The sequence below is a fragment of the Podarcis gaigeae genome, assembly GCF_964106915.1.
Source record: "Podarcis gaigeae genome assembly, chromosome: 12".
Classification (NCBI taxonomy): Eukaryota; Metazoa; Chordata; class Lepidosauria; order Squamata; family Lacertidae; genus Podarcis; species Podarcis gaigeae.
In genome coordinates, this window is record NC_139688.1 from 34,423,030 (window position 1) to 34,442,148 (window position 19,119).

The following is a 19,119-nucleotide window of genomic DNA, read 5'->3' on the forward strand; positions in this document are numbered from 1 at the left end:
AATATTATGCCATATGGTATAAATTTATTGAGCACGTAACTAAATCGGAGGGCATTCTTCACACACCCACACCCCACACACAACTGGAAAATTATGGACTATATTTGACATAGATACAGAACCTGCTTGCCATTAATTTAAAAATACTTGTTTTTTTATTGTTATTGTTCTGTTTACTTTTATGTACCTTAAATGTGATCTAAAAACTTAATAATAAAAAGGTCTTTAAATATTATTAGTAGTAGTGGTACATGTATATACCACTTTTTATCATCCAAGGATCTCAAAGTTGGTGTACCTTTCCTCCCCATTTCATCCTCACAACCACCCTGTGAGGTAGGTTAGGCTAAGAAGGTCACCCAGTGAGATTCATGGCCGAGTGGGAATTCGAACCCTGCTCTCTCAGGTTCTAGTCCAACACTCTATTACACCACACTGGCCCTAATGGCCTACAGCTGCTAAGTTTTTGTTTGTTTCAGCTTCATGATTCTGCCCTTTCAAAATGTTGTGCGATTCAGTAAATCAAAATGGCATGTAGGGCGAATAGTCTAACATTGGGAGGGCACCAAGTTGGCCAAGGCTGGCCAAGCATCAGCCTTACATTTCGAGGTTATGCAAAATGTGGACAGTTTTGGGATTGGACGTGTTGCCGCCAGATTTCTGTCATCATGAAACTAAACAGAATAGCATTGTCCTTGAATAAAATGTGATGCCCTTAGTAAAGGGTGATGTCAGTGAATGATTAGTCAGATAACATACCTGAAAAGAAACAGGGAGGGGGGAGTTTCCTAACCTTGCCTTGGCTTGAAATGAAGGTACTTTCCACTTACTCAGCTGCAACAAGTAACCTTTGAGTCCTTCTATGTATTCACTGGTCACTGAAAGAACAGAAAAACTGAAACTCAGAAGAGCAGTTGGCTGGCAGCTCCGTGGGTTTTGTGCTTTCTTTCTTTTTTCATTCTTAATCTGAGACAGTCCAAATCAAACACTTACTGAAATATTAAAGAACGATATGCAGGAGGTGGATTACTCACCGAGGAGAATGCATCACCCATTGCTGAAAAGGCTTCCTTGGAGAAGAAAAAAAATAAATCACTAGAAGAACCATACTCTGGAAAATGAAAGAGAGAGCAAAGGGATAAGATTTATTATGCACTTGGAGTGGGTGGAAAAGAGTTCATGGCCATTTACCAACTTTTATGAAAAGGCTGCCTTCATGTGTAAGAGGGTAGGGAGGACCTGGCAACAGTGTACATAAGGATCTATCTTTCAGCTATTGTTCTTACATCATCTTGTGGCCATTTTATACATTGGAGCAGGGAACCTCAAATCCTGGACTCTTCCCAGGCCACCATCACCACCCCATTCCCAATCCGCAAGTGGTTTTGCCTGGCTAGATGGTGTCCTTGAACTCTGATATGTGGGTGGGTGGAGGACAGAGAGGGGCATGTAAATGGGTGCAGAACAATGGCATAGCATGGCTTGCCAGTGCCTGGGGCTACTTGGAGTGGAAACTGATGGAGTGTGCATGTGCATTCAACTCCCTAATGGTGTCTGCATCACCTAGAAGATCGTGACCATAGAGATAAGAAGAGTCGTTCTGTCGTCTGGAGAGGTCATGTCCTGGTTCAACAGAGTCTAGTAACAGAGGTACTCAGTTGTACTGAGGCAGCACCGGCTGTTGAAATTTTGTGCCCCCAAACAATTTTGCACCCGGGGCAATCTCCAGTGCCCCCCATGCTACACCACTGGTACAGAAACTGGCCTGCTGACAAAAGTAGCATTTGTATTCATTGCTCTGCCCACAATTTATTTTGGTGCCTCCCACCACTGGCACAGTGGTCCTGAAAGGTTTGCCCAGAAGGGAATGGGCTAAAAAAGCTTTCCCATCCCTGACATGTGCTAACCCCAGGTGCTAACACTGCCAGACAGGCTTCATGGAGTCTTATAAACCACCCGGAGTTTCGTTCAGCCTGTGGACCAAACGCTTCCACCAACAAGAACCGTACATGCACACAACCTCAGGAAATTCTTGCATACAATTCTCTGAAATCATGTGAGAAGGGCCACTGTTTGGAGGAACAGCATCTGTTCTCTTTTTTTAATATAATATTTTATTAAGTTTTTTAAAAATAACAACATCCAAAAAAAGAGAAAAAACACACAAAAAACACAAAAAATACACAGAAAAAGAAAACAAAAATCCCTCTTTTTAAATTCTTATCTTTGATTCACTTATTTTCCTGACTTCCTCACGCCTCCCTTTTTTGTATCCCAATTTGACAATTAATTCAGCAAATTCAAATCCTGCTACTTTACCCTTAAATATTTTACCTCCCAATTTTATAAACTCAAATTTCTCTTGTCACCAGAACCCCTTCATATTATTTCAATGTCATCAACATTCATACATTTTACAATGCTTCTGTAAATAAATTTTAAATTTCATCCAATCTTCTTCCACCAACTATTCTCCCTGATCTCGGATTCTGCCAGTCATTTCAGCCATTTCCATATAGTCGATTACTTGCGTCTGCCATTCTTCCAAAGTGGGTAGATCTTGTGTTTTCCAATGCTTTGCAATGAGTATTCTTGCTGCTGCTGTAGCATACATAAAGAAAGTTTTATGGCACCAATTGTCCGACTATGCCCAGGAGAAAAGCCTCTGGTTTCTTCACGAAAGTGTATTTAAATACCTTTTTCATTTCATTGTAAATCATCTCCCAGGCCTTAATCCTCGGGCACGTCCACCAAAGGTGAAAGAATGTACCTTCAATTTCTTTACATTTCCAACATTTATTATCGGGCAAATGATAGATTTTTGCAAGCTTGACTGGGGTCATGTACCACCTATATATCATTTTCATAATATTCTCTCTTAGGGCATTACATGCTGTAAATTTGATCCCGGTGGTCCACAACTGCTCCCAGTCAGCAAACATAATATTGTGTCCTATATCCTGTGCCCATTTAATCATAGCAGATTTTACCGTCTCTTCCTCAGTACTCCATTTCAACAGCAGGTTATACATTCTTGATAGTATCTTAGCACTGGGTTCTAACAATTCTGTTTCCAACTTTGATTTTTCCACCTGGAAACCGATTTTTTTGTCTTGATTGTAAACCTCTCTTATTTGAAAGTAATGTAACCAGTCTCGCAGGAACAGAATCTGTTCTCTGTGCAAAAGATGCTATGCTCAATCTTTGGCACCTCCGGTTTTTAAAAAGACCCTGACCTGAGAGCTGGTGCCAATCAATAATGGATTAGATTGATAAATAGTCTGAGGCAGCTTCATTTGTTAGACGATAGACAGCCTGTGAATGATGTAATATACTGGATAAGGGGGCATGACTTCTAAGCGAACTTGACCATCAACAGATGTGCTTTTGGAAATTACCTTGATCTAATCTTAATTTGTTTATCTACAAATTATAATACTTAACAACATGACTACAAGGACACTAGAAACAAGGACTGTAAATTGCTTCCAGATGATCTGCTTATTGAGCATTTGTTTGCACAAAGTTTGCAGGGAGGTTGTGCAACATCCACTGCTGTCAAACAACTGTCGTCCCAGTGCTTTTCATTGCCTTTCCCTATCACTCTACTCACTGCACAAAATCCCACTGGTGTGGGCTGAGAACAGGGGATTTTGCACAAGAATGCAAAATCCACTTTAATTACGCAACTGGAATTTACTAGTATACAACTGAATATCATCCACAAAATAGCAACAGTCCAGAAGTGGCCTATGTTGCATACCACAATCCCTGACTTAAAACGCATTATATAAGGGCCCCATTGAGCTCAGTGGGATTTACTTCAGCACCCTGTGTTTAGAATAAAGACTACAATCCGATACCTACCTGGCAATGAGCTTGGCTGGTGTATCCAATCTCACCTGCTTGATGGGGCAGAAAGCCAGATCTGCTTCCCCTTCTTTGACATCTGGAGTCCCAAGAAGAAGACCTCCCCCTCCATCCCTTGGTGCCTGTTTACCAGCCCACTACCTCCTCCTTCCTTTCTTCTTGCATTTGGTGCTGCCAAACCATGCCAGACAGAGTCAAGAGGTCCATGGCATCCCTGCATATATGACATCAGAGACAGGGGCAGGCAGCTGTAGTTTAAGAAAAAGACCTGGCAGACCAAACAAGGAGATCTGGTGGGTCACGTTTGGCATACATCCAGGTCAATCCAAGGAATCTCCATTGAAATGTCTTCTCAAGTAGCAGCAGTGGTGTGGCATGGAGGGGGGCACAAGGGTGGTTGCCCCAGGCACAAAATTATTAGGGGTGCAAAATTTCAAAAGCCAGTACTGCCTCGATACAGCTGTGTGCTTCCATTGCTGGGCTCTGTTGAAAGCGACTTCACCGTGCGACCAGGAAGTGTCCTCTACAGAAAACAGAATTACTTATCTTATCTCTACGGCTGCAATCTCGTAGGTGATCCAGACACTGTTAGGCAGTTGAATGTGTATGCGTTCTCTGTCCGTTTCTCACACTCACCCCCATCCACGCAGCCCCGGGTGCTGGTAAACCACGCTATGCTGTGGCGTAGCGTGGGTTGTCAGCACCCGGGGCAAGGCAAGTAATTTGCGCCCCCTAACCCGTGGATTTGCGCCCCCTAACCCTACCCCCCAGATGTTGCGCCCGGTGCGGCCGGCCCCCCTGCACCCCCCACGCTACGCCACTGACGCTATGTCACTGAGTAGCAGACTTGAGAAAGACCTTGAGATCTTTGGGAAGCAACTCTGGGCATGATTATCTGATTCTCTGGGAGGCAGCTTCAAAATTCATCTGGGAGGAACTGATAGCAAGGAGTTGTGGGTTCCTCACTCCCTGAACATTCAACTGTTTTCCATTCCATTCTCCCAGCAACAGGGAGCGAAGTCTCAAACAATTGCAATCGTAGCATGAACAATGGTACTGCTTGACGAATAGTCCACATTGTTTTAAAATAAGCCCAGACCTGGGCTTATAAAAATGCTATTAAGACTTTGAGTGATGTAAGAATATGGGCTAGCCTTCCCCTGAAGCAACATGAAACAATTGCTCCAAACAGATTCCTAACCAGAGTGCCATGTTCATACCTCTCATTTCTGCCTGCCCTAAAATAACACACAGAGTTTGAGTGTCACCTTCATTTTGAACATCCCAGGCTTGGGGGGGGGGGGGGGAAATCTCGCTGTCAAGTAAATTATAATAGAATTGCAGCCTCAGCTTCAGGGCCGGAATCCAGAGCAGCATACAGGCCAAACTGAAACCGAGCAGCGGGCAAAGGGAAGCAAATGAATACGGTGTGTTCAACTGAGGCCCCACCCCAAGGCTCAGCTTCAGAACCGGTTTGCGTCAAGACTCTTCCTTGGAATTGCAAATTATTAATATGAAGGATCAGCTCATATCATGGTGCAGAATGCAATCATTCAGGATTCTCCCACCACTCCCTGCTGCTTCCACAGTTCTGGGAAAGGGCTTTTGTGGTGGCGTTAAGAAGGCTCTGTGACTTGCTTGCTAAGAAGTCCCCGCCTGTTCCCACCAATTGGCAGCTTATCCTGTTTTCGGTGCAGCTTCAGCAGCGACACGACAGGCAGGAATTCAACAGGTGCAGCTTCGTCAACACTGCACTTGCATCGAGGGAACACGTCCTCAAGTTTCAGAGCCGGATAGAGCTGTGCTACGTGTTTTGCCATAGCACTCTCCACCAAATTTCTGCACAAGTCATTTAAGCAGCGGCAGAAGAAAAAGAAGGCAGCAACTCCCTTTGTTTATATTCCCCAAATCCTGCACAGAACCGTAACAGAAATCAGAGCTGCCCCCTTAAATCCCACTCCCCCCGCCGGTGCTTCCTGGCTCTCGTGGATCCTCGCACCGGACTTTGAGCGGCACCGGGATCCGGCTGACCTCGAAGGAAACGTGGGCTGCCTGTCAAGCCCCGGCGCGGGCGGGGAGGGGGCGGAGCTCGGTCTGAGCAGCCCCCCCCCCTCGTCCGCCCCCGCCCCCGAGCCCCCGCCCCTGGAGGCGCATTCCCGCCGGGAACAATGGAGCCGGCGATGCCGAGCGCGACAAAACAAAGCGCGGTGTGGGCGAAGGCTGCGCGCGCTCCGCCCCTCGCGTCCCGCCCACGCGACCCCCTTCGCCCGCCCTCGCTGGTCGGGAACCTGCCTGGCAGCATCCCGCGCCGCCGAGACTGACGCTTCGCCGCCAGGCAGAGCGGAACGCGGCTACCACAGGGGCTCGGCTGGCCTGTGCGCGGGAAGCCCCGGCGGCGGCGGCGGCGGCACGCTTTGCTCGGACGCCTCGGCCGCTTCGCCGCCCTTCAAGCCGCCTCGCCTTCCCTTCTTCCCTCTCGGCTGGGAACTGTTGCTTCTTGTCCCGCGTTGCCAAGGAGCCGGGCGCCAGGAGCGAGACAAAAGCCTTTTGTGAAGGAGCCGCGGCGGCGGCGGCGGCGGCGGCGGCGGCTCCCTGGGAGAGCCGGGCCGGGGGGCCGAGGCGGATGGAGAGGCTCTCCGGCAAAGCAGCGCGCCGCTTCTCCTGCCCTCGCCGGGCTGCACCGGGCTCGGCCGACGGGGGGGCGCCGCCGCGCTCGCCCTGACATGTGGCGGCGCTGCGCTTGCTGCTGCCGTCGTCGCTTCTCCTCGGCTCCTTACCTGCGCGGTGGTGGCGGCGGCGGCTGCTTCTCCCGCCGCCCCCTTCGTCCAAACCCCGCGGGCGAGAGCTTGGTCGGGCCCCGGGCGCGGGGTGAAGGGCCGCCCGCTTGGCGCGATGTGGACTCCGCTCCTGGGTTGTTCCCTGACGGCTGGGCTCGCCGCCCTGCAGAAACGCCCGCGAGGTGCTGGCCCGCTCCTCGGCTTCGCCTGCCTGCTCGCTGCCCTTGTGCCGGGCTGGGGCCAGAGCCGTAAGTTTGGGTCTTGGTCTATTCCCTTCCGGAACAGGCTCTCGCTCCATCTCCACGATGATGCACCTGACTCTCTGGTGGCTGCGATCCTGTTTCGCACTTACCTGGCACCTAAGCATCTGTAAGATCGAGGCACCTCAGCCCTGAGGAGTTCAGTGGCCAGGATGCAGCTATGGCAGGGTCCATTTCACTCGATGGAATCTGCTCCTAGAAAGCTATTTGACAGAAGTAAAAACAAAAATGTGGGGACGTAGGAAGTGACCTTTAGTGGCTGGGTTGGGGAGGTTCTCTGGTTTGGGTGTAATCTTTAGATTTCCACCCAACTCTGGGTTTTGGAGTTTCCGCAGCAGGTAATTTGTGAGCAGTGAGGGGGAATAACCATTTCATCCCTAATAGCGCTTATGAAAACTTCGGAGCCATGTTTAATATTGCCTCCAGACCATCTGCTTGCTGGTCAGGTGGCTGCAGCATTCTTCAGGTGTATCTGGCTCCACTGCCATAGGAACATAGGAAGCTGTCTTATACTGAGTCAGACCATTGATCCATCACTGTCTGTATTGTCTGCGCTGAATGGCAGTAGCTCTCCAGATTTTAGACAGGATTCTTTACCCAACTCTACATGGAGATGTCAGGGATAACACCTTTTGCATGCAAAGCATGTGCTGTAACACTGAGCTGTGCACTTTCCCTTACTTGAATGCAGTTTAATGTTCTTCATGTGTAACTATCCAAATACAGGTGCCAAATTAACATGCAAAATCAAATATGAGTGTATTATTGCCGGTGGTTGCCCTTGTGAATGGTCATTATGCTTATTTCACAACTTATTTTAATTGAGTTGTCCCATACCATATTTTTTACACTCCTTTGTCACTTGACTCCACTGTTTGCAACTTTTTCTCTTTCTCCACCCATGTATATATAAACCTAACTGAAGATAATCCTTCACACATCTAATGAAGTAAACTCAAAAGTCCACAAAAGCTTATGCTGTGATAAAATTGGTTAGTTTTTAAGGTGTCGCATGACTCTTTGTTGCTTTAACAGATTCTTCTGACACTCCAGAGAGAATAATTGGGCAAAAGGGTCAATGCAAGCACCTCTTTGCTCCTGTAATAAATAGCACATGCTGAGAAGTAATCTTTCAGTGGAGAGGTACAGTTATTCTCTTGTTCTGCAGAGTGAAGCCTAACAAAGCAGCTGTAAACAGGGCAAGTGTGCTAGATTTTTCCATTATATGCATTTAGCCCATTGCTGAGCCAAAATCTCTGAGAGATAAGGCGTGTGTATTCATTTTTTCTGCCCTTCCCTGAAATAATAATAAAAAATGATAATAACAATGGAGGAAGAGTTGCAATAAATGGCTGGGTGGAGTTCTGTAGAAACAATTGTTGCTGTTTAAGCTACATAAATAGAAAATATGTAGGTGGTATTTGTATTGGATTGGGGTTTTTTTTGTTAAGAAGAATGCATAAGCTTTCATGTTATACAGCATTTGGTTGTCAGGCAGGTCAGAGAGGCAAGTTAAATCTCAGCAATTCACAGACCAGGGTTGGTAATGCACACAAATATTTTAGACAGTGTGGCCTAATTACAAACAAATCCCTTAGTTCCTTTCCCTTCCTTAAGCACATCTTTAAAAACAATTTCTCTGACCTCCAGCCTACACATAAGCACAAGTAACCCCATGTGATATCTCTCTTGTGGCTTTCAAGAGCAAGGCTGGGAAACTCTGTAAATTGTGCTGGACACCTGCATGACCCAAGTTACGTTTGTTAGTAGCTCTGCTTGCTAGCGCCAAGATAATCCTGCACCGCTCCCTGAAATGTTGTTTCATAATGCATTAATATGATACAGTACGGGGTCTCTGGACACAAGGGGACTCAAGTTGAGCAGCCGTGACAATCACTAGGTTGTATTGGACAAGTCATTGTCTTTTAGCTAGGTCTATTTCTTCGAGCGAGAAAATAAGAGAAGAACTGAAATGCATTCTGCACATTAGAAAGCCTGCGGAAATAAAGAACTACAGATAACCCAAACACCCAATCTAGAGCTCTCATACGCCCCACCACCACAAGTCTGGGATATGCATAGGCTTTATTTATCATGTTGGTGGAGAATCCTGATTTGCGCTGGTACAGGAATGCATGTGTGGATCTGGCAAAGAGACACTCTTGAAACAGAGAAGCTATTGCAGTCAGGGGAGTTCTTGCAAATGTGATGAGTTGTTCACATTGTCTTACTGCTTAGTAAAATGTAATTATCCTTCTTAAATCTTTGCTTCTGGTTTGCATGAGTAATCAAGAAGGGATCCATTTAGAGACTTATGTTTAACATGCAGATACATTTAGTTCAGTGTTAGAAACTTAGGTGTGAAAGCTAGGAGCTAAATGACACCTTAAACCTAGGTTATGGGTGCAACAACTGAATGTCGAGACATGCTTTTTTATAACAAGAATATAAAGCTGAAAATGAATGAACTGCAGCTTAAATATTATGTTCATTTCCCCCATGGTCTAGTCCTTCCCCTGCCCACCCCCCTAATATTCTTAAGAGGGTCTCTTCTCCAGTCTTCAGAGAGTAGCTGGAAGTGGGGAGTAAGAAAAAGGTCCTCCTTTCCTTCCACTCTGCAGTTTTAATCTGAAATTTTAGGCAAGGTACTGCGCCCAGAGCTCAGAAACTTCTTGCACTAATGAAATTCCGTTGCAAAATGTGCTGAGAACAATGGAGGTTTTAAACACTGATTTAATTCTTGGCCTATGTGCTCTAACTTGCACCTCCCAAGTCTTGGGCAGGGCTGGTGGAGAGAAAGAGAGAGAGAACTCTGTTGGGTCAGTTTAAGCTTGAGATTACATATTATGGGTAAGAGACTTTAGATGTAAATTCCCTGGATTAGTGCAAAGATACCATCAAATATTTGGGTCTTCTGATCTGTCTGATGCTATCTGATCCTAATGACACTTGAAGCATGATGCCCCAGACAAGCTTAACTTCTGGGATCTGTATCCTCCAATCCCAATAATACAACTCCTTGGATATAATAGTTTAGAAATCTTACATAAGACCCTATGCAGGAGCTATTTTTTCAGTTAAGTATTATCCCAAATGCCATGATTATGGCAATGGAGAACAAGATGTGGATTATCATCAGCTTCCAGATGAGATTAGTTAATATACAGATGACAATACACAAGGTCTTCAATAAACAAAGAGTTTATTTCACAAAATTAAACCTTCACTGTTTTTATTACTAGAGGTGATAACTGATGGTAGTCAGTTCCTAATACAGTTCAGGCAAGCTCCCTTGCCTCTTAAGTCATAGCTAAAAGAATACCTATATTCCAGAGCTGTGTAACGGAAGTCAGATGTTTAAATAGTAAAATGGAGATTGAATGCTGATGTAATACGTTTTAAAGTTACTACTACAGTGGTACCTTGGGTTACATACACTTCAGGTTACAGACTCTGCTAACCCAGAAATAGTACCTCGGGTTAAGAACTTTGCTTCAGGATGAGAACAGAAATCATGCTCCGGTGGCGCAGCGGCAGCAGGAGGCCCCATTAGCTAAAGCGGTGCTTCAGGTTAAGAACAGTCTCAGGTTAAGAACGGACCTCCAGAACGAATTAAGTACTTAACCCGAGGTACCACTGTACTGCATTGTCACATCATGTGTGCTGTTTTAAATACACACTGAAAAGCTAAGTCAACTAATAGCATAAATTAAGCACACTTAAGGACTTCATGGTCTCCATGACAACTATGGAACTCTCCAATGGTCATCAGTCCAACACAGTGATCAGACCATACCCTTAAACTAAGCTTTTTCTTGAGGGATGTAGCAAAGGTGAATTGTGCACGAACAATTCACTCATTTATCATGGTCTGAACATTAGCTGGTGAAGTTTGGTTTGGTGGCACCAATTATCCTCTGTAAGAGTAGAGCACCGGTTATGCCCACGTGCATAAATTGATGGATTCCTGAATGCTCTGGGGGATTTTCCAGCAGAAAAAAGCTGATGATCCTGGCAAAGTCCTGGACATGCTATGGAATGGTGAGATATGATAGGTGGTTGACATGATTGCTCTTGCAGAGCTCAGAGGCTCATAGGTATTCTGGAGAGCATTGGGCAGGCTGTACAAAGACTGCAAGTGGCACAAATCTTACTCCAAAGTTGACCAAACACAAGTTAGTACACATCATGCCTACCATGTGGCAGTGTGGGTGGTGGAGAGAGCTCGTTTAGCAGCCTGCACTGAATCCTTTAGTGGTCAAGTGGAGTTGTTTTGGGTGGTCCAGAGGTTGCTGAATCTCATTTTAGGGGAAGAATCTCTGGAATCTTTAAGAACTAGATGACCCTTCCAATTCTACAGTTCTATGATTCTGTGACACACTGGTTGATTTTTTTTGAGGATGAAGTTGCTCAGCTCCAGAGTGACCGTTGCACAGCTGCTGTAGCTGTTCCAGTTGAAGTGTCACATGTTGTGGGATCAGTTTCGGTTGATTCAGCCTGATGATGTGGACAAGGTGCTTGTGGCCTTAAGTTCAACTGTGGGTCCTCTTCACTCATCTCTCTTGGCTTGTTATACCCAGAAGAGGAGGAGTAGACTGGTTGTGGAGGGAGGTGTTCCTGACATCTTGAAAGAGGCAGTAGTATAGCTACCCCAAAAGAAACTGGTCCTAGACCTAATGGTTTGGACAGCTGACCAGTTGCAGGAAGAAGACCCTATCAGCATATTACCACCATGCTCAGAGACTTGCACTGGCTGTTCATTTGCTGGCAGGCCAAAATCAATGCAATACTATTAGTATATGAAGCACTCTACAGCTTAGGACCCATTTATGGTACTTCTAAGATTGCCCTACCACATATTTGCCCATTTGACTGCTTCAATATATGGAACAGGTACGTTTACAAGTGTTGCATAATGTTTGTTACACAGTTGCAATGAATCAAGCCTCCAGCATGGCAGCATCTAGCTGTAACTTGATCACCTGAACGAGCAACATTTTAAAGAAAGTTTTGTGTTTCAAGAAGTCCGGCAGAGAGTCTACCTTTGTTTCCTCTCTGCTGCATCATATGTTGTTATACCCTCAGCTCTCGAGATAACTGGCCTGTATATTGTTCTCCAGTATATAGATAAAGGAAACACAATGATCTGCCTGCAGAACCTACTTCTTTTCACAGTATGATGATAGTAGGCCATTTGTCACAGTAAACAGAAAATGATGGTCCTTCAAGCTCATTAATTGTTATTTCTGTGCCAGTGTCCATAATGTTAATGAAAAGCTGTGAAAGAAAATAGGCAAAATGTATATATTTTAACCAATTATTTCAATTTTTGTTGTCCACTTATTTTAAGTGAAGGCAGAATGTGAGGTTTAATAAGAGCAAATACAACATTAAAAAAGCAGTATTAAAAGTTCCAAGTCCCAAAGTATCTTCAGAACGCTGATTTTTTAAAAAAGACAAGTTTTACTTCCCAGTGACAAAGGATCTCTTGTTCTGTGACTTTAACTAAAGGGTAATTGTAGCGTAGCTCAGCCAACAGAAACAAGTACCTGATGCTGGAATGAGAACATTGGACAATAAAACTTGCCAAAACCACTCCAACACAATAATTTGGCTTTATTCTTTAAAGGAAAAAAAGTAATGAAGAAGTTATCAAATGAAATGTTTAATAGAAAACGCAATTATGCCCACACTGCTTTAATCAGTGCTGTGATTCTAGTAACTGTTAAGAGATAGGGGTTTACATGTAACAATGATCAAGCTGAAGTCCAACAATTAGCTATTTCTGGCATATGACTTAATAATTATCTAATGTTGAGCTGCACTGGACACCGTTTGACAGCTTCAGCGATTCTATTCCTAGTAACTTTTTTGGTAGGTCTTTAGAGCAGAAGTAATCAGTGTAGTGCCTGCCAGATGTTTGATTATTACAGCTTCCAGCATCTTTGACCCTTGGTTCTGCTGCCTGAGGCTCAGGAAAGCGAGCACTGGGGCAGGTTCTCCTCCTCTGGCCAGTAGTTTGGACCACACTTTCTCTCCCCTTTACTGCAATGTTATTTGTGGGGATCAGGGATGCAGGCTCCCAGTAGCCGTAGGGCACCTGACTGATGGCAAAGGCCAGGGGGCACCTCTCTTCAGTTTTGTGGTCCCAGATGTAACTGGCAGTAACATTAGCATGTTGGGGGGGGTTGCAGGGCGGGGAGAAAGAAGCTCCTTCCATGATGGATGCAGCCAATTTAGTCTCTCCTTGCCATCACAGAGTTATTTATTTATTTACTTTACATATTTATAAACTCCTTCACACCTAGATGCTGTCAAAACAGTAAACACAGGAGGCAACTCCTAGGGGCTGAGTTCCCTTTGGCCCCCTCAATAAAATATTTGAGAGGGCCCAGCCCCCCCCCCAATAAAGTTAACGGGCATTGCTAGCCATATGGTGTGTGTGTGTGTGTGTGTGTGTGCCACATCATGTGATCAGTTATGTAGGCAGGGATTCACCTGCCACCCCCCCAATATTTTATTCAAGTTGGCACCCCTGGCAGTTAAGATACACTTTGATAAAATACAAAATTGTAAAACCATTTCTAAAAGCAATAAAACCCTTTCTACAATTAGGGTTAGTATTCCACAACTTGACTGGGCACAATTAAGGGGAAGCCTTCTTAAACAGGAACATCTCCAATAGCCACCTAAATATCATGACATTAGCTGACTAATTTCAGCTGATAATTGATTCCAGAGGGCTGCAGAAGCAACACTAAAAGCTCAGCTTCTAGTACAAACATCCATGCAGTATTTTAAGCAGTACCCCATCCCAGGATAACAACTGTCAGGCAGGGATTTATGAAGCAAGATGGTCCCTCAAGTAATTTTTAAGCAGTGCTGTTTTTCTAGAAAAAGAGGTGCTGGAACTCACAGTGAACACCTCCCTCATTCTCTTAGAATGATAATGGCACGCACCTGAGAGGTGCTATAACTGAGTTCTGGCTGGAAAAAAAAAGCCCTGGTTTCAAGTGGTAAAGCAAAATTCTGAACTAGGCCCAGAGCATATTGGCAGTGAATGCTGCATTCTCAGCAGAGGTATTGTATGGCGTCAGGATGCTCCCATCAGCCGCCTAGCTGCTGCATCCTGCGCCAGCTGGGTTAAGTTCAAGGGAAGTCCCACATAAGAGCATGTGGCAGTAATCCAGTCTTGAGGTTGCTCAAGACCACAGTGGTCAACTCGTCTCAGTCCAGGAACATCTGTAGCTGCCTCACCAACCTCACCAAAGCACTCTTTGCCACCAAGGCCATGTGTGACTTCAAGTGAGTCGGTAGGTACCCATTTCTTCGGAGGGAGTGCAATCCCATCCAGAACAAGTAACTGACCTCTCTCAAAGGCCTGAGTTTTTCCAAGGTTTAAACCCAGTTCATTGGCCCTGGGAAGAAAATGGTACAGCCTCCTAGTGGCCCTTTGTCAGCTGGCCAATGACAGAGGCCACACGTTGGACATGCAGTCCTTGATGAGAAGTCCTAATATTTTTCTTAGAGGGATGTTATCTGATTTGAACTGTTTTTGCTAAAATGTTTCCTGAAGAAGAATTGGAATGTTAGGAATGTCTATCCAGGTGAGTCCAAACAATGAAGCAGTGTAAAATCCTAAGTAAGCCTGTGAGCACAGTGAAATAGACTAGCACAGACACCAAAATAACTAAAATTTATAGGCTAGCAAACAGGCAAAGGGAGACAAAGGCAAAGGCTTAATTATGATAGCGGTGCTGTATCCCAGATGAGTTCATGCAGGTGTCCATTTTAAATTTAGGAAATGAGACATGCGTATGACTTCAAGGGACTCAACTCTAGCAACACATACTCATACCACACTCTTGGAAAGCAGACCTACAGTGATTGAAATCAACACTGGGAAGGAATTTCTACTCCAGGCGGCTGGCTGTCCTGTTTGTTTTTTTAACGCAACCGTGAATTTTATAAAATGCAGTTGTGAGTCACTTTGAGGGCTCCATTTGAATATAAACCTAGTGAACCTGCCAAATTTGGAACCAAAAACAAGAAAGCATTTGGCCACAATTCTGTTCATAAGGTTAAAAAAGGTTTCCTTGTTACAGGTATGAGTTGGATATATCTAAATCTGTAATGTTAGATTTCTTTTTTGGATTCTGTATGAAACACAACACTATATCTGGTAGGCAAATGCAAATCTGTAGTCATAATACATAGTCACCAACTTGGATGGCTTTAAGAATTAGCAAAATTCAAGGAGAATTGGGCTACCAATTACTATTAGCCCTATGGCTGTGTTCTAGCTTCACTGCTATCTTGGTAACATTTCCAGAGATTATCATGTGCATTAACCTGTATGATGAAACATTAACTTGTATCATTATGGCCGCAAAAGCTAATAGATGATTTATAGAATGGTGCTTCAGTTGCTTATGTGCATCCATAAATGTAAGCAACTTTCCCCCCTTACAAGTAGAAATGTGGATTTTTAAAACAATACTAGCGTTAGTTCATCTAACTGAAACAGAAACTTAAATTTCTGATTCTGAGAAAACTATCTTTGTTTTAGAATCTGAGTTAGGCAAATAATTAACACAGAAGTTAATGTTCAATTTTTGTTCAAAGTAACCAAGGAAACAAAAGCATACAGGTTCAGTTGAAGCTCTATGAAGCTCTATTACAGTTCACTTTTAAATCAGTCAGTCATAAGTGTGAACAAATTACTAGTGGTGAGTGAACGTAAAAATGGGATAGTTTGGGCACTGGGTTTTTGAATCCTGCTCCTTACATTTGTTTTAGATGGGTCAGTTTCAGAGCCACAGGGATTCCTCTTCCTCCAACTTCCTGGGAGAGGCTGTAGGCAGAACTTTTGGGAACTAGTATGGTAGTGGACCTAATGGTCAGGGGTCCCTTTACCTTTACCTTTTTATGGTAGGGCCTTGGGCATTGCATGTGTATATCTCAGTATTCAGAAACACCGGAAACTATGGGAAATGGAGTTCTTTCCTGGCTCTGCTCTGTTTGCACATGTGCACATAAGTACCTTGGGGCTCTTGTAAGACTTGCCAGGAACTCACAGAAAACCTTGCTTGCCGTTTGCCACATCTCAGTAAGCCTTAAATTTGAAATGAGAAAAGTACCAATTGACTAATGCAAATTTGACTCCTTTCTCCTCCCATGGGCTCGCACTAAGATTTGGTATCTGCTGGTAAATTGTACTCAATTATTTACTGAGCATTGGAGACAGGTGAATTTTAAGAGTTCTAATTATTTGAGTTGGGGCAGTAAAATGAGGGCTTAAAATGAAATATTTGATTTGAGCTTTCTGTGGCCTATAACCTAATTCTGTTCCAAATGCATTATGTTTGGTATTGTCCCAGAAATATTCTCTCTTTTATTCTAAAATACTTTAATTTCTTGCAATGTCAGGGTCATTAAGCCTTATTTAATGTAATTCTCTTAGAATGCATAATATGATATACAGTTGGGTATGGTATAACTAACTACACATGTTTTATTATGTATATATGTCAGTGTAATTTTTTTTGAGCCAAAATATGGCCTGTCTTGTTTTATAATACCTTTTTGGCATGTTTCAGTTATTTAACTAAAGCCAGTAGAAGCCTGCCTCTTGACTTTTGGCATCATAACGGTTCAGTTTTGTCTGGGCTGTGTTGGTAAAATGGTAAGAAAAGTCTCTTTCCTATACTAAGCCAACTCATAAAAATATTTCTAGCTTTAGTTTTAGGGGTTTGTTTTTCTTTTTCTTTTTCTTTAGAAAAGATATAACTAATTTAGTAATGCCTTGGTTCTAATTTATTTTTAAAAAATAGACTGGCAGCTACATGAGAAATATTTCATGAATGAATGCATGTCTGTAAATGTTACTTCTATAAGAAGTTATTGGAACAAATTATGAACCAAACAGATTCTGAACCCTGTTTTTAAAGAAATTATATAAGACCAGATCATTTGTTTTAAACCTTATGTATCAAAAAATGTTAGTAAGAAAAAAACAAGACAAATGGACTTCCTACAGGGGGTGACATACTGAGCCGCTATATTGGTGTCATTCCCCCCCACCCTTGTTATTGTTCTACTCTAGTGTGTGGTCATTTGCTAAAACTTGTTCTGTTGGTGGGTTAATGGAGTTGGGCAAAAACCACTTGTGGCAGCTTCATGCAGAGATTTCTAGAGTTCTTTTGTTCTATGTTGCTGTTGTTTAGTCATTTAGTTGTGTCCGACTCTTCGTGACCCCATGGACCAGAGCACGTCAGGCACTCCTGTCCTCCACCGCCTCCCACAGCTTGGTCAAACTCATGCTGGTAGCCTCGAGAACACTGTCCAACCATCTCGTCCTCTGTTGTCCCCTTCTCCTTGTGCCCTCAATCTTTCCCAACATCAGGGTCTTTTCCAGGGAGTCTTCTCTTCTCATGAGGTGGCCAAAGTATTGGAGCCTCAGCTTCAAGATCTGTCCTTCCAGTGAGTACTCAGGGCTGATTTCCTTAAGAATGGATCGGTTTGATCTTCTTGCAGTCCATGGGACTCTCAAGAGTCTCCTCCAGCACCATTGTTCTGTGTAGCCTACTGTAACATCAAGTCTTGCATGCATACAAAGGGGAGCCCAAGGCTTTATAGAGGAGGTGCCATGCTTTGCAAGCAAAAGGTAGCTACTTCAGGTTGAAGGACTCCTGAAGGTCATTGTAGACCAGATGTGGGGAACCCTTGCCCACCAGATGTTGCTGAACTACAATTCCCCCCATCCCTATCCCCTGGCCATGCTTGCTGGGGCTGACGGGAGTTGTAGTTCAGCAACATCTGGAGGGCCAAAGGTTCTCCACGTCTGTTGTGGACAATGATCAGGCAGATGGGTGTATGGCGAGACTTTGTATGAGGCAGCTACTTTACTTTACTTTACTTTACTTTACTTTTGCTACATCATCAGAACACATGGTTTTTGAGAAGCCACAGTTGTGTCTCCATGATGATATGGTGAAAACCTGTTGGGAACTGTTTTGCCTGCCCTGCTAGTTTTTTGTGTGTATGGAGGTGTGTGGTATTGTATGTTGTTGATTTCTACAAATACCGTCATACTCTGTGAAGCGAAAACCCAGCAAGAACTGTGCCATGTATGTGACTTGGCTGTTCACACAGTTTAGCTACCAGTGTATGGTTTCCCTCCCAGCATTTTTCTGTTTTTGTTTCTTGGTAGATGTTACCAAATCGGTGTTTTGGAATAATGTTCTTGCTCTGGCTTGACCCACATACCCTCCCTAATCAGTTTAAATGTACTGCAGTTTACCTTTTCGCTTAAAGCAAAATAAACTTTGGGCCTACTCTTGCATCTAATGTTACTACACACAGAAAGAAACACACACATGCCTTTTTTAAAAAAAAATACCGTGAAGATAAACAGTTGTAGTTATTGAGGATCTTGTTTCAGTGCAAGACCTGGCATAATAGATGGCTGTTCATCTTCTAGCTTTCAGTTCTCCCTCTCTAGCTTTATGGATGTGGAGACAGCAATGCTTTGTTGCTGCCATACTGAACACTCTCAAGAACTGACAGAACAAAGAGCAACAGATTGCATTTCAAGGGCGCCTTTCCAAAACTCTATCAAACAGTTGAAAATAGTGAATGGCATGCTACACTTAAAAATAAAATGTGACAAGAAATCAATCAGGAATAGAGTTATTTGAAATAATGGTACAGTGGTACCTCGGGTTACATACACTTCAGGTTACATACGCTTCAGGTTACAGACTCTGCCAACCCAGAAATAGTGCTTCAGGTTAAGAACTTTGCTTCAAGATGAGAACAGAAATCGGGCTCTGGCAGCACGGCGGCAGCAGGAGGCCCCATTAGCTATAGTGGTGCTTCAGGTTAAGAACAGTTTCAGGTTAAGAACGGAACGAATTAAGAACTTAACCTGAGGTACCGCTGTAGTCCACAGTTGCCAGCAGCCAATTACTGTAGATTATTAATCTGAGAGGGATTGTTCCATATCTCACTAGAAATCCATTTCGGGCAGATGCCACACAAACAAAGATTTAATTTCTGCTCCTGTTGTAGACTTGTATTAACCACCTAAAAACAATGAACTGAGTGCTTGGCTATAGTAGCGCTCAGCGAGGTGCAGGGGTGCCAATTTGAATAAAATATGTGGGGGGACAGGTAAGCCCCACCCCACATAATTGATCACATGACATGGC

General features: G+C 44.0%; 1 protein-coding gene and 1 long non-coding RNA gene across 4 annotated transcripts in view; one reads left to right on the forward strand and one right to left on the reverse strand.

Annotated features, from left to right (window-relative positions):
- LOC310828238 lies at positions 1 to 4,175 on the reverse strand. 3 transcript variants are annotated; one of them, XR_014556766.1, is made up of 3 exons: positions 3,868 to 4,175; positions 994 to 1,070; positions 1 to 878 (listed from the first exon to the last, which is right to left on the reverse strand). It is a non-coding gene; the product is annotated as an uncharacterized lncRNA (long non-coding RNA). The 3 variants fall into 3 exon arrangements; XR_014556765.1 differs by lacking the exon at positions 994 to 1,070; XR_014556767.1 differs by having other exon boundaries at positions 1 to 1,070.
- A 1,839-nt stretch (positions 4,176 to 6,014) lies between these two features.
- Positions 6,015 to 19,119, forward strand: part of ITGB8 (integrin subunit beta 8) — a 43,820-nt gene continuing 30,715 nt past the window's right edge. The window contains exon 1 of the mRNA XM_083705277.1: positions 6,015 to 6,895. Within this exon, the coding sequence (XP_083561403.1) occupies positions 6,763 to 6,895 (133 nt within the window). The 5' untranslated portion in view covers positions 6,015 to 6,762. The remainder of the gene's footprint in view (positions 6,896 to 19,119) is intronic.